Source organism: Kogia breviceps, chromosome 1 (assembly GCF_026419965.1).
Source record: "Kogia breviceps isolate mKogBre1 chromosome 1, mKogBre1 haplotype 1, whole genome shotgun sequence".
Taxonomy (NCBI): domain Eukaryota; kingdom Metazoa; phylum Chordata; class Mammalia; order Artiodactyla; family Physeteridae; genus Kogia; species Kogia breviceps.
The window spans coordinates 177,819,785-177,832,006 of record NC_081310.1 but is presented as its reverse complement, the minus strand read 5'-3'; the positions used below and the strand labels follow the sequence as shown (position 1 = coordinate 177,832,006).

At 40.1% G+C, this 12,222-nt stretch overlaps 2 protein-coding genes across 3 annotated transcripts in view; one reads left to right on the top strand and one right to left on the bottom strand.

Moving 5' to 3' along the window:
• TINAGL1 (tubulointerstitial nephritis antigen like 1) overlaps window positions 1-12,222 on the top strand; it is a 496,849-nt gene that overhangs the window by 297,580 nt on the left and 187,047 nt on the right. The window lies entirely within an intron of this gene.
• SNRNP40 (small nuclear ribonucleoprotein U5 subunit 40) overlaps window positions 1-12,222 on the bottom strand; it is a 39,212-nt gene that overhangs the window by 16,357 nt on the left and 10,633 nt on the right. The window contains exon 5 of the mRNA XM_059037461.2: window positions 3,007-3,129. Coding sequence (XP_058893444.1) covers window positions 3,007-3,129 — 123 coding nt within the window. The remainder of the gene's footprint in view (window positions 1-3,006; window positions 3,130-12,222) is intronic.

Here is a 12,222-nt window from a genome sequence, read left to right as displayed (position 1 = left end):
ATATTACTCATATTTGAGATAAATTTGGATTTCAGAACAAAATTGGTGTATATCAACAAAGACTGAGATTAACTATCTGAAAAAAAGGTGATCCTAAGAGAAGGTATAACATAATATGTGTCTGAGAAGACATGGAAAACCTTCAAAACCTAAAAAGAGACTCAGTCCCTTCAGGACTATAGTACAACTGAATATATTTGTTTATAAAACGCCCTGAAACAGTCTACACAAAGAGCCCAGAATAAGCCACACTACTTGTGGTAAGAAGACATTACTGGCACAAGAGTATTAGGCTAGTCTATCCCCACAGCAGATACGAAAAGATTAAATTCTCATAGTTCAAATTTTAAAAGCCAGCCTCAAAAGGTTACATATTATATGAATCCATTCATACGAAATTCCAGAATAGGAACTATAGGACAAGGAACATTATCAATGGTTGGTAGGGGTTAGGGATGGGCAGAGGGTTTGACACAGAGGAGTATTATGAAGATTTTTGGGGTGATGGAAATAGTTCTGTACTGTTTGTGGTTGTTACATGAATCTGCAAAAGCATTAAAATTCATAGAACTGTACACTAAAAAAAGGTTAATTTCATAGTATGTAAATTTAATAATAATAACTTAAAAGTATTAAAATTATCATAGCTAGATGACACTAATCCACTTTTATGTGTATTAGAGCCCTCTAGTGATTCTAATGATAGTGGGCCCCCAAACTTCACTCAGGGAAATAATGCATTAGCTATTAAGATGATCTAATTAAGCCCCCACGTTCTGACTGTACATTCTCCAAATAGTTATAGGGTGGAAAAGGGATGTGAAGTTGAATTTTGGAAATGGTGAATTTTGAAGTACTTATGAGACATCCAAGTGGGGGATGCTGAGTAGCTGGTTGTACACATGGGCCTGGAGCTGAAGATCTGTGTTGAGAACAGACTCATCTGAACAGAAATGACAATTAAAGTCACAGAATTAGATGAGACTTGTCCAGGGAAAGGTATATATAAGAAGAGCACCTAGGAAAAAACCTTGGGGAATAATGACATTTAAAGAATGCATAGAGAGAATAGCTTGTAGAGGTATCTGAGGAAGGATATGCCTGATGGAAGGGGTGGGAAAGCATACTGTTAGAGCCAGTTTAAAAAAACAAACAAAAGAAGACTAAAAGGATCTACTGGGTTTAGTAACAGAGAGATCACTGGTGACCTTGAAGAGAACAGTGTCAATAAAACAGTGGAAGCAGAAGCCAGACTGCTGAGAAGTGGTCAGGAGATACGGAACTGAGGAATGAAACGGAGATAAGGCATTAAAGACGGTGAGTGTGGGAAATCTTCAGGGGATTTCTCACAGGTATTAAATAAGAGCAGGACTCTGGAACCAAACTCTGCATTTTGAACCGAGGTCTCATCGCTTGTTAGCTGTATAGCCTTGGGTTAAGATGTTGTGCCTCTCTTATCTCAGTTTCTTCGCTGGTAAAATGGCATTAATAGTACTTATTTCATAGTACTGTTGTGAGGCTTAAATGAATTAATAATGTAAAGCTCCAAGAACAATGTCTGACACAGTTAAGTATTAGAGGATAATGATAACACTATTATTATCATAACCACTATCACCATCTTTCAAGAAGTTTGGCTGTAAAGGGGAAGACTGACAGGACAATAACAAGACAATGTGGAATTGAAGGAAGACTCCTTACCCCACCAAGAGAAGACCTGAGCATAATGAAATGCTAATGAGAAGCAATACAGTTGTTTAAAAATATAGGATCTGGGGGACTTCCCTGGTGGTCCATGGCTAAGACTCTGCACTCCCAATGCAGGGGGCCTGGGTTTGATCCCTGGTCAGGGAACTAGATCCCACATGCCACAACTAAGAGTTTGCGTGCTGCAACTAAAGATCCTGAGTGCTGCAAGGAAGATCCCGAGTGCTGCAACTAAAACCCGGCACAGCCAAATAAATAAATAAATATTAAAAAAAATAAAAATAAAAATAAAAAAATATATATATAAGATCTGGGAAAATGATGGCATGAGATCCCAGAGACAGGAAAAAAAGGCTGAAATCCTTCCATTTAAGGGACTACCTTTAGACAAAAGGACATTCCATCCATAGTAACAGCAAAGGAGGCAAGAAGAGATGGGAATACAGTACAATTTCTAGGTAGAGACATTGTAAGTTGAGTATTTACCCAACAGTTACTAGTCTCATGACAAAGCAGAAGGTAAGTCAAAGTCTTTGAAATACCTAAGGAAGCCAATAAGTAAAAGCAGACACAAACTGAGTGGCCTCCCCCTCCCCCACACACATTTCACATTTACTGGCACTTGCTATGTCCAAAAACTCTGCGAGGTGCTCTAATGAATTTGGCTCATTTAATCCCCATGACAACCCTATGAGACAGATATTATTATTACCCCTGGTGCACATATGATAAAACAGAGGCTGAAAGAACTAATGTGAAGTCACAAAAAACTAGAAAATAGTGGAACTGAGAACAGACCCCAAGTCAATTACTTGAAAGCCTGAGCTACACTGTACTGCCTCTAGACACTGTAGTCTATTGCCTTTCTCCAACATCATTACCTCACATTCTTAGCTAAGGACTCCCCCAAACTTCCTTTCCATAGTCTCAAAAAGAAAGACACACCGAGAGATTAGGGTATAGAATCACAAACTGATTTACTGCTATCTCATGAGGCCAATGCACGTTTAAAAGAAAAAGTTTCAAATGCCTCTAGGCAGGGAAGGCACCCTTCATTTTTCAGAGTTCCCACACAGGGACTTCCCACTTCACATTAACTGCCTATTCCCTAATGGCATTTATATGAGCTGTAATGCAACCCTGACTTGGGAAGTCAATGAAGACAGGACAGAAGGAAAACAAGTTCTAATTTATCTTCCATTTAGTTGGCATAAAGTACAAAGCTAAGAAGTTTGGAAAGATTTACCTCTGTAAGTGGAGATAGGTGAAAGGTAAATATGAGATAAACATCTAACATACCTTGATATCGTTGTCTATTCCACCAGAAATAATCTGATCACTTGTGTCATTGAAGGTCACAGCTAACACTTGGTAGGTGTTCTGAAATGTCTGGATCGCTGCTTTCTTACGGATGTCCCAAAGCTGAAAAAGAGGACAAGAGAGTCTATAGTAACAGCAATTGCACAGTACACCCCTAAATCCAAGGACTGTGGAGATGAAAACATCTGTAATGGAGACCCTGTTCAGAAACTTGTCTGAATATCCCATTAATATGGTGAGAAGTGACTATAATTTTGCCAACATATCTGAAGGTTGGTGGAACAAATCACTTTGGTTACATTTTCAGTCAATAAACATAGTTAATTAACATGTCCTCAGAGTGGAAATCTTCACCTTGCTTATTAGTTCATATGTTCTTAGTACACCAAGGATATTAGACCAGTGTTTTTGAACTGTAGATCTTAATTCATTATTGGGCTACAACTTAACATTTAAAAAATATATATGGAGAGGAGGTTACATCAGTGAAAATGGCAGAGTAGGGAATGCTCAAAGATTATCCCTCTACAAAAGCAGAGAAATACCCAGCAAAAAAAACCTGTCAGAACCAACTTTATCAGAACTCTAGAAACTAAAGTTTACAGCAACTAGGTGAATACTTACTGAGGACAAAAACCACCTGGGTCCCAGTAAGAGAGTTTTGTAGCATTTTAACTTATCCTGGCTCCATCCCTACTCAGCAATAGTTTTGAAGACAACAGCTTACATTCCTAGTATAGGTTCCTAAGTACCCAAGGAAGAATGAACTTTATTTCTCATTTTCAAAGAATTGTAGGTTTAAATATTTTAAAAAAAAAAAAGTTTTTTTTTTTTTGGACCTGTTTGGTGGCTCCCTGATGGCTGAGCTCAAAGGGTTTGACTTTATTTTGCCTAACTTGGAACTCTCCCAGGGCAGAGGCAATTGTCCAAAATATTTAAAGACAAATGCATGAGCCTCTGCTGGATGGGGCAAGGGATAACAGCAAACAGGAAAGACTGGGGAATGAGACAGTTTGGAGAATAAGGGCTTTGAAAAGCTTTCACATATTTTTGCAACTCTAGAAGGCCACTTGCACGCCCACGGCTGGGCACATGCTTAGGAAAGACCTGAGAAGGCCCTAAACTCTCACCTCTTGCTGACCACAAGCAGGAAGTGAAGGCAAATACAGAGTTGTAAACTGCCTGGCTCAGAGGTGATAGCAGGCCCCAACATACCCACAGAGCCAATCTACAAAGACTGGAAGAGTCCTCCCTGGCCCCCCCAGGTGTTTAGGGAAATCTCTGCTGAATCGCCAGTGAAATATTAAGCTGATGAAACAGATTTCAGTGTCTACACATGACAAAGAATACGCAGTTTACAAAATTAGTTCAGAAAATTCACTAAATAAACAACAGCTTCAAAAATGAGCAACAGGGCTTCCCTGGTGACACAGTGGTTAAGAATCCACCTGCCAATGCAGGGGACATGGGTTTGAGCCCTGGTCTGGGAAGATCTCACATGCCACGGAGCAACTAAACCCATGTGCCACATCTACTGAGCCTGCACTCTAGAGCCCGTGAGCCACAACTACTGAGCCCATGTGCTGCAACTACTGAAGCCCACGCACCTAGAGCCTGTGCTCCGCAACAAGAGAAGCCACTGAAACGAGAAGCCTGCACACCGCAACAAAGAGCAGCCCCGCTCACTGCAACTAGAGAATAGCATGCGTGCAGCAGCAAAGACCCAATGCAGCCAAAAATAAAATAAAATAAATAAATTTATTTTTTTTTAAAAAAAGGAGCAACACAGGGACTTCCCTAGTGGTACAGTGGTTAAGAATCCACCTGCCAATACAGGGAAATGGGTTCAATCCCTGGCCCGGGAAGATCTCACATGCTGCGGAGCAACTAAGCCCGTGTGCCACAACTACTGAGCCCTCGCACCACAACTACTGAAGCCCACGCACCTAGAGCCTGTGCTCCGCAACAAGAGAAGCCACTGAAACGAGAAGCCCGCGCACCGCAACGAAGACCCAACGCAGCCAGAAATAAAATAAATAATAGTAATTTTTTTTAAAAAAGAGCAACAACAAACTCTGGAGAGCATCTAATTTCCAGAGTTGCCACACTATAATATTCAAACGTTCAGTTTTCAACAAAAAATTATGAGGCATGAAAAGAAGCAAAAAAGTATGGCCCATACAGAAGAAAAAAAAATAGTCTTTCAACAAATGGTGCTGGGACAAGTGGATAACTACATGCAAAAGAATGAAGTAGACCCTTACCTCACACATGCAAAAAGTAACTTGACATGGAACAAAGACCTACATGTAAAAGCTAAAATCATAAAATTCTTAGAGGGAAACATAGGGGTAAATCTTCATGACCCTGAATTTGGCAATGAATTATTAGATATGACACCAAAAGCACAAGTGACAAAAGAAAACATAAATTAGACTTCATAAAAATTAAAGACTTTTGTACATTAAAGGATATTTATCAAGAAAATGAGAAGACAACCAACAGTGGGAGAAAATATTTGCAAAACATATATCTGATAAAGGTCTAGTATCCAGAATATTATAATTCATAAGATTTATAAATAAATAAAAATAATCTTATAATTTAGCATCAAAATCACAAAGAGCCCAATTAATAAATGGGCAAAAGGACCTGAGTAAACATTTCTCTTTAGAAGATATAAGCACATAGAAAGATGCTCAATATCACAAATTATTTGGGAAATGCAAGTCAAAACAATAATTAGGTATCACTTCACACTCACTAGGATGGTTATAATTAAAACACACACAAACACAGAAAACAACAAGTATTGGCGACGATGTGGAGAAATTAGAACCTTACACATTGCTGTTGGGAATATAAAATGATGGGGCTGCTATGGAAAAATCTGGACGTTCCTTATTAAACAGAGTTACCATATGACTCAGCAATCCCACTCCTAGATATATACCCAAGAGAAACGAAAAGAGGTGTTCAAACAAAAACTTGTACATGAATGTTTGTAGCAGCATTGTTCATGATAGGTAAAAAAGTAGAAACAACTCAATATCCATCAACCGAGGAATGGATAAGTAAAAGATGCTATAGCTATACAGTGGAATATTACTTAGCCATAAAAAGGAATGAAGTACTGATAATGATACAACATGGATGAACCCTGAAACCATATGCTGAAAGAAACCAGACACAAAAGGCCACATACTATATGATTCTATTTATATGAAATGTTCAGAATAGGCAAATCCATAGAGACAGAAATAGATTAGTAGTTGCCAGGAGCTGGAAGGTAAAGTAGTGGCTTGCTTAATGGGCATGGGGATTCTTTTGGGGGATGATGGAAATGCTCTGGTATGGGATTGTGGTTATAGTCACACAACACTGTGAATGTACTAAAAGCCACTGAATTGTACACTTTTTAAAAAGGTTAAAACAGTGGATTTCATGTGAATTTTACCTCAATTAAAAAAATTATGGGAGATATCAGAGAATGTCACATATAGAATGGGTTGGTTCATTCACATATAAGACATACTGAAGGGAATATATACTAGATCATAGTACAAAATGTATTCCTTAATGTGGGTTGTGATAAAAATATTTAAAAGTTACTGTGCATAAACTATCTAGATGAGGAAACTAAAGCTCAAAGAAGGAAAGACTTGATGAGGAATACCTAGGAAGTCAACAGCAAAATGAGGACTAGATTTTAGTACCGTTTTTGATTCTATTACGTTAATATTGCATTAATTTAAAAGTACCAAAATGTGTGCTCATTCCTTAGAATAACTAAAGTAATATATGCTTGTTTAAAAAAATTAACATTTTTTTTAGTTCTGTTTTTTTTTGGCCATCCCTCGCAGCTTGTGGGATCTTAGTTCCCTGACCAGGGATTGCACCCAGGCCCTCAGCAGTGAGAGCACAGAGTCCTAACCACTGGACCACCAGGGAATTCCCAACACCTACTTTTTAAAATAAATTTATTTATTTATTTTTGGCTGAGTTGGGTCTTCGTTGCTTTGAGCAGGCTTTCTCTAGTTGCGGCGAGTGGGGGCTACTCTTCCTTACGGTGTGTGGGTTTCTCATTGTCATGGCTTCTCTTGTTGCAGAGCACAGACTCTAGGCACGCGAGATTCAGTAGCTGTGGTGCGCGGGCTTCAGTACTTGTGGCTCATGGGCTCTAGAGCACAGGCTCAGTAGTTATGGTGCATGGGCTAAGTTGCTCTGCTGCATGTGGGATCTTCCTGGGCCAGGGATAGAACCTGTGTCCCCTGCATTGGCAGGCAGACTCTTAACCACTGCACCACCAGGGAAGCCCCCAACACTTACTTTTAATAGCAGCTTGATTCATTAATAATAGAAGAGGAAGAAAGATGAAGATTAGGTATAACAACTCTAGATCCTCATACTCTAACTAACCAATTTGTTTCTATTTTTTTTTTTTAATAATAAACTTACAATACAACATGGGTCTACATTTTTAAAGTGTGGATAGTAGGTCCTAAAGATGGTTCACTAAATGACTGACAGACTTGAGAAGAACCATGAGGAAATGTCTTAAGAGTATGGGTCGGGCTTCCCTGGTGGTGCAATGGTTGAGAGTCTGCCTGCTGATGCAGGGGACACGGGTTCATGCCCCGGTCCGGGAAGATCCCGCATGCCACGGAGCGGCTAAGTCCGTGAGCCATGGCCGCTGAGCCTGCGCGTCCGGAGCCTGTGCTCCACAACGGGAGAGGCCACAACAGTGAGAGGGCTGTGTACCGCAAAAAAAAAAAAAAAAAAAAAAAAAAAAAAAGAAAAAAAGAAAAAAAGAGTATGGGTCATTTCATTCAGAAGAGAAAGACTTTGGGGTGACTATGTTCTAGGTTTTAAAGGGTTGTCATAAAAAAAAGAAATCAGCCATGGAATCATAGTAAAGGCCAGGGGTTTACATTCCCTGTGGTAAACAAGTAGAATATGAGTTGTCTCTGTGCCAAGATACCTCTTCTTTCCAATTCTCATGGTTTAGGATGAAAAGTAGTTTCTACTTCATTGATGGAAACATGAACTAAAAAGGCTTAGTGTTACTCAGATCAACGGTCCAAAAAGAGTGCTTCACTCCTCTTCTAGAGACCCAACAGCCAACCCTTGCCCATCAAACTTTCTGGCTATAGAATGAAGTCCAAACCTCTTAGCTTGGAATTCAAGGTCTTGATAATCTAGCTCCCACATCTTACCAGACTTACTACGGTCTTTGTCTTAACAAATATTCTCTACTCAGGTCAAATCAATCTATGTCTTTATCGTAAAAGCTATGGTAGTCATTTAAAGCTTGATTCAAATATTTCAGAATTTTAGTTCCAGACAACCAAAATTTTTAAAAGATTATTTTATTCTGAAATATTCACTTACCAAAAAAATTATAAATGAGAACATTTTTTTGCCTAAATCATTTGAGTTGCTGACCTAATGCCCTGACACTCCTAAATACTTTAGTATATTTAGTGCGCTTGTCCCACAAGATGTTCTCCTACGTAATCTCAATACAACCATCAGAATCAAGAAACTAACACCCATACATTACTACCATCCTCAGATCTCATTCAAGTTTCACCACTTGTCCCAATAGGGTCTTGTATTGCAAAAGGATTCAGTTCAGAATATGTTGAATTTATTTATTTGTAAATACTTATGTGTTTATTTGGCTGCACTGGGTCTTAGTTGCGGCACGCGGGATCTTTAGTTGCAGCATGTGAACTCTTAGTTGCAGAATGTGGGATCTACTTCCCTGACCAGGGATCTAACCCAGGCCCCCTGCATTGGGAGCGCAGCCTTAGCCACTGGACCACCAGGGAAGTCCCCATATGTTAAATTTAACTGTCATGTTTCTTTAGTCTCCTTCAGCCTGGAAGAGTTTCTTAGACTTTCCTGGAGTTTCATAACCTTGACACTTCGCAAAATTACAGGACAGTAATGTTCCTCAATTTGTGTTTGTCTGATGTTTTCTCATGATTAGATTCAAGTTATCTGGCAGGACTATACTGAAGTGATGTTGCATTTTCATTGTATCCTATCGAGTGGCTCACAATTTTCATTTGTCCCATTACTAAAAACATTCAAAACAATTTTTTTTCTTTTAAATTTGGCTGTGCCACATGGCTTGCAGTATTTCAGTTCCCCGACCAGGGACTGAACCCAGGCCATGGCAGTGAAAGTGCTGAATCCTAACCACTAGACTACCAGGGAACTCCCATAATACTCAATTTGATCATTTAAGAGATTCCTCTGGCAAGCTTTTTTGCATAAGACATTCTAGGCCCACCATGTACTTTCCCTGCCCAGACCTGAAATAAGGAGCCCTTTTAGTGGAAAATGGTATTTAAAGGCCAAGACCTATACAGTAGACGTGCTCATTGGTTTTGGGGTGTTGTTGTTCCTAGACCCTCTAAGTGGACAATTAAGCAATATATGCATACATAGGTGCACACACATACATCTACAAACACACATTTACATCTAATTTTTTTTCCTACACTTATCTGTTTATATATTGAATGTCATGAGCTCACAGTGAAACTCTGAATTCAATACTGACAACACAAGATGCATTCTAGTTTTCTCTTTCTGTATCGGTAAATCCTTTCTCTGACAGTGAGAAATCTGCCCCCCATTATATTTATTTGATCAGGCTTCCTGTATGTAACCAATCTCCTACATCCTCTTCCAGCTGTCTCCTGAATGGATGTCCTCTTTCCCTGTTTGAATGGGATTCCCATTCTGGGCTGATTCTATGTGAAACCCCTCCTCACCCCATTTGGGTGACCCCTCTGTATGAATGCTCTCTTCACTCTGCTCTGGCTCTAATGCCACTTTCCAGGCTGCCCTTCCTCAGGGACTCCATCCTTATCTGAGTCTGCTCAGCCTCAGACTCCCTACCTGAACTGCTCCCACCCTGTGTGGGCACCCTCAACTCAGGTTCTGACACCCACACTGTCTCCCCCACACCAATGCGTAGATGACTTTGACCCTGCTATGGAACTGACTCTCCATGCTGGGCTCCTCCCTCCGGTTCCCCACACTGGGCCAGCTACCTTGTGGATGCCCTCCTTACCCTATGCAGTTTCTATCTCCCTACACCGGATGCGGATACTTCCACATCCGGTGTGGATACTCCCACATCCAGTGTAGATGCTCTCCTTTCATCTCACTTGGGTTCTGACACGCCACTCTGGGACACTTTGGCCTATCCCCACCTCTAACCCAAACACCTTTCCTGCTTTGGTCTATGTAATGGTACCAGGACTTGAATTGTTTGTAAAAGGGAGTAACATATGATTTCACTTAATTGCTTCATTAGAAGAAAGAATGGATTGCTGAAAATGGTTTGAAAGGACTGGTATGGACAATGCTGAGGATACCACTTCTAGACTGAAAAATACAAGAGGGCTTCCCTGGTGGCGCAGTGGTTGAGAGTCTGCCTGCCAATGCAGGGGACACGGGTTCGTGCCCCGGTCTGGGAAGATCCCACATGCTGCCGAGCGGCTGTGTCCGTGAGCCATGGCCGCTGAGCCTGCACGTCTAGAGCCAGTGCTCCGCAACGGGAGAGGCCACAACACTGAGAGCCCCGCGTACCGCAAAAAAATAAATAAATAAATACAAGAGTTATTGAAACCTCTTCTTTCTGTTGAGAACTCTGACAAATAAGAAACATGACATATTCCTTCTTAAATAAGCACAAGTTATTAAACTCCTGTACTTATAAGCCTAGCAACAGAAAGCAACAATAAAGCATTCCAACTTGGCAAGTAACTAAAAGGTATAGGTAAAAGGCTGTTCAATGAAGCAGTAATTATATAAATAATATATTGAAATTAAAAATAAAGAGGGCTTCCCTGGTGGCGCAGTGGTTGAGAGTCTGTCTGCCGATGCAGGGGATACGGGTTCGTGCCCTGGTCTGGGAAGATCCCACATGCCGCGGAGCGGCTGGGCCCATGGGCCATGGCTGCTGAGCCTGCGCGTCCGGAGCCTGTGCTCCACAATGGGAGAGGCCACAACAGTGAGAGGCCCACGTACAGAAAACAAACAAACAAACAAACAAAATATATATAAAAATAAAGAACTGGTTAAAAAAGTCACTTTAAGTAATGTGATACATTGCACATTTAAAAAATACTGCCTTGAAAATAAATACTGCCTTGAGTATGATTATTTCAAACTATGTTTAATTAGGGGAGAAGAGAAGCAAGAAACTGAAAGAAGGAAAAAGTAGAAAAGAAAACACGTATACAATGGAAGGTAGTAGAAAAAGAAAAAGCTAAGGAGAGATGGAGATAAATATGAGCACAAAGACAAAATGAAACAAAGTCAGAGAAAAGGTAAAAGAAGAAAAGGTGAAACTAAACAAGAATAAGTTCCTAAGGACTTCCCTGGTGGTCCAGTGGTTAAGACTTCATGCTCCCAATGCAGGGGGCCCATATCTGATCCCTGGTGAGAGAACTAGATCCTGCATGCAGCAACTAAAAGATGTTGCATGCCACAACAAAGATCCCACGTGCCGCCACTAAGACCCACCACAGCCAAAAAAAATAATAATAAGTTCCTAGATGGTTACCATAGCAAGCCCTCAATAAATGTTTGTTAACAAAATTCATTAGGGCACTCTTGTCTCTGCCTTTTGAAATGCCAATTAGCAAATCAGCTACTGTTAGGTCTCTCCAACTATAGTACACCTATGTTAAGACCTCTGGAAATTTCATGCGCAACTTGTGAAATCTGAACAAGATCGAGGGATCACAGCAATGTCACTTTTTATAGTTATGAGACAAGTTAACATTGCTGGAAACTGGGTGAAGAGTAAATGGGATCTCTGTATTATCTCTTAGAACAGCATAAGAATCTATAATTCTCTCAACAGAGGAAAATAAACCTATTAAAAAACAAAAACAAAACAAAACAAAAAGACCTCTGGGAGTTATTCCTAAGCCACAGACTCTCAGCCAAGCATCAAGGGGCCCAAGTGATTATTACAAAACCATTTAGTAGAAAACATCTCAAAACAGACAATCCAGTAGGTCAGTGTCACCACCTCTAATTATGCAAAAAAATTCATTTAAAAAAGCAACAAACAATCACAAGTTCAGTGTGATTTCTCAGGTGTACTCCTTTGAAATCCCTCCCTGTTTAATCATTAAAAAAAAAAAAAATCCAGAGTCAAAA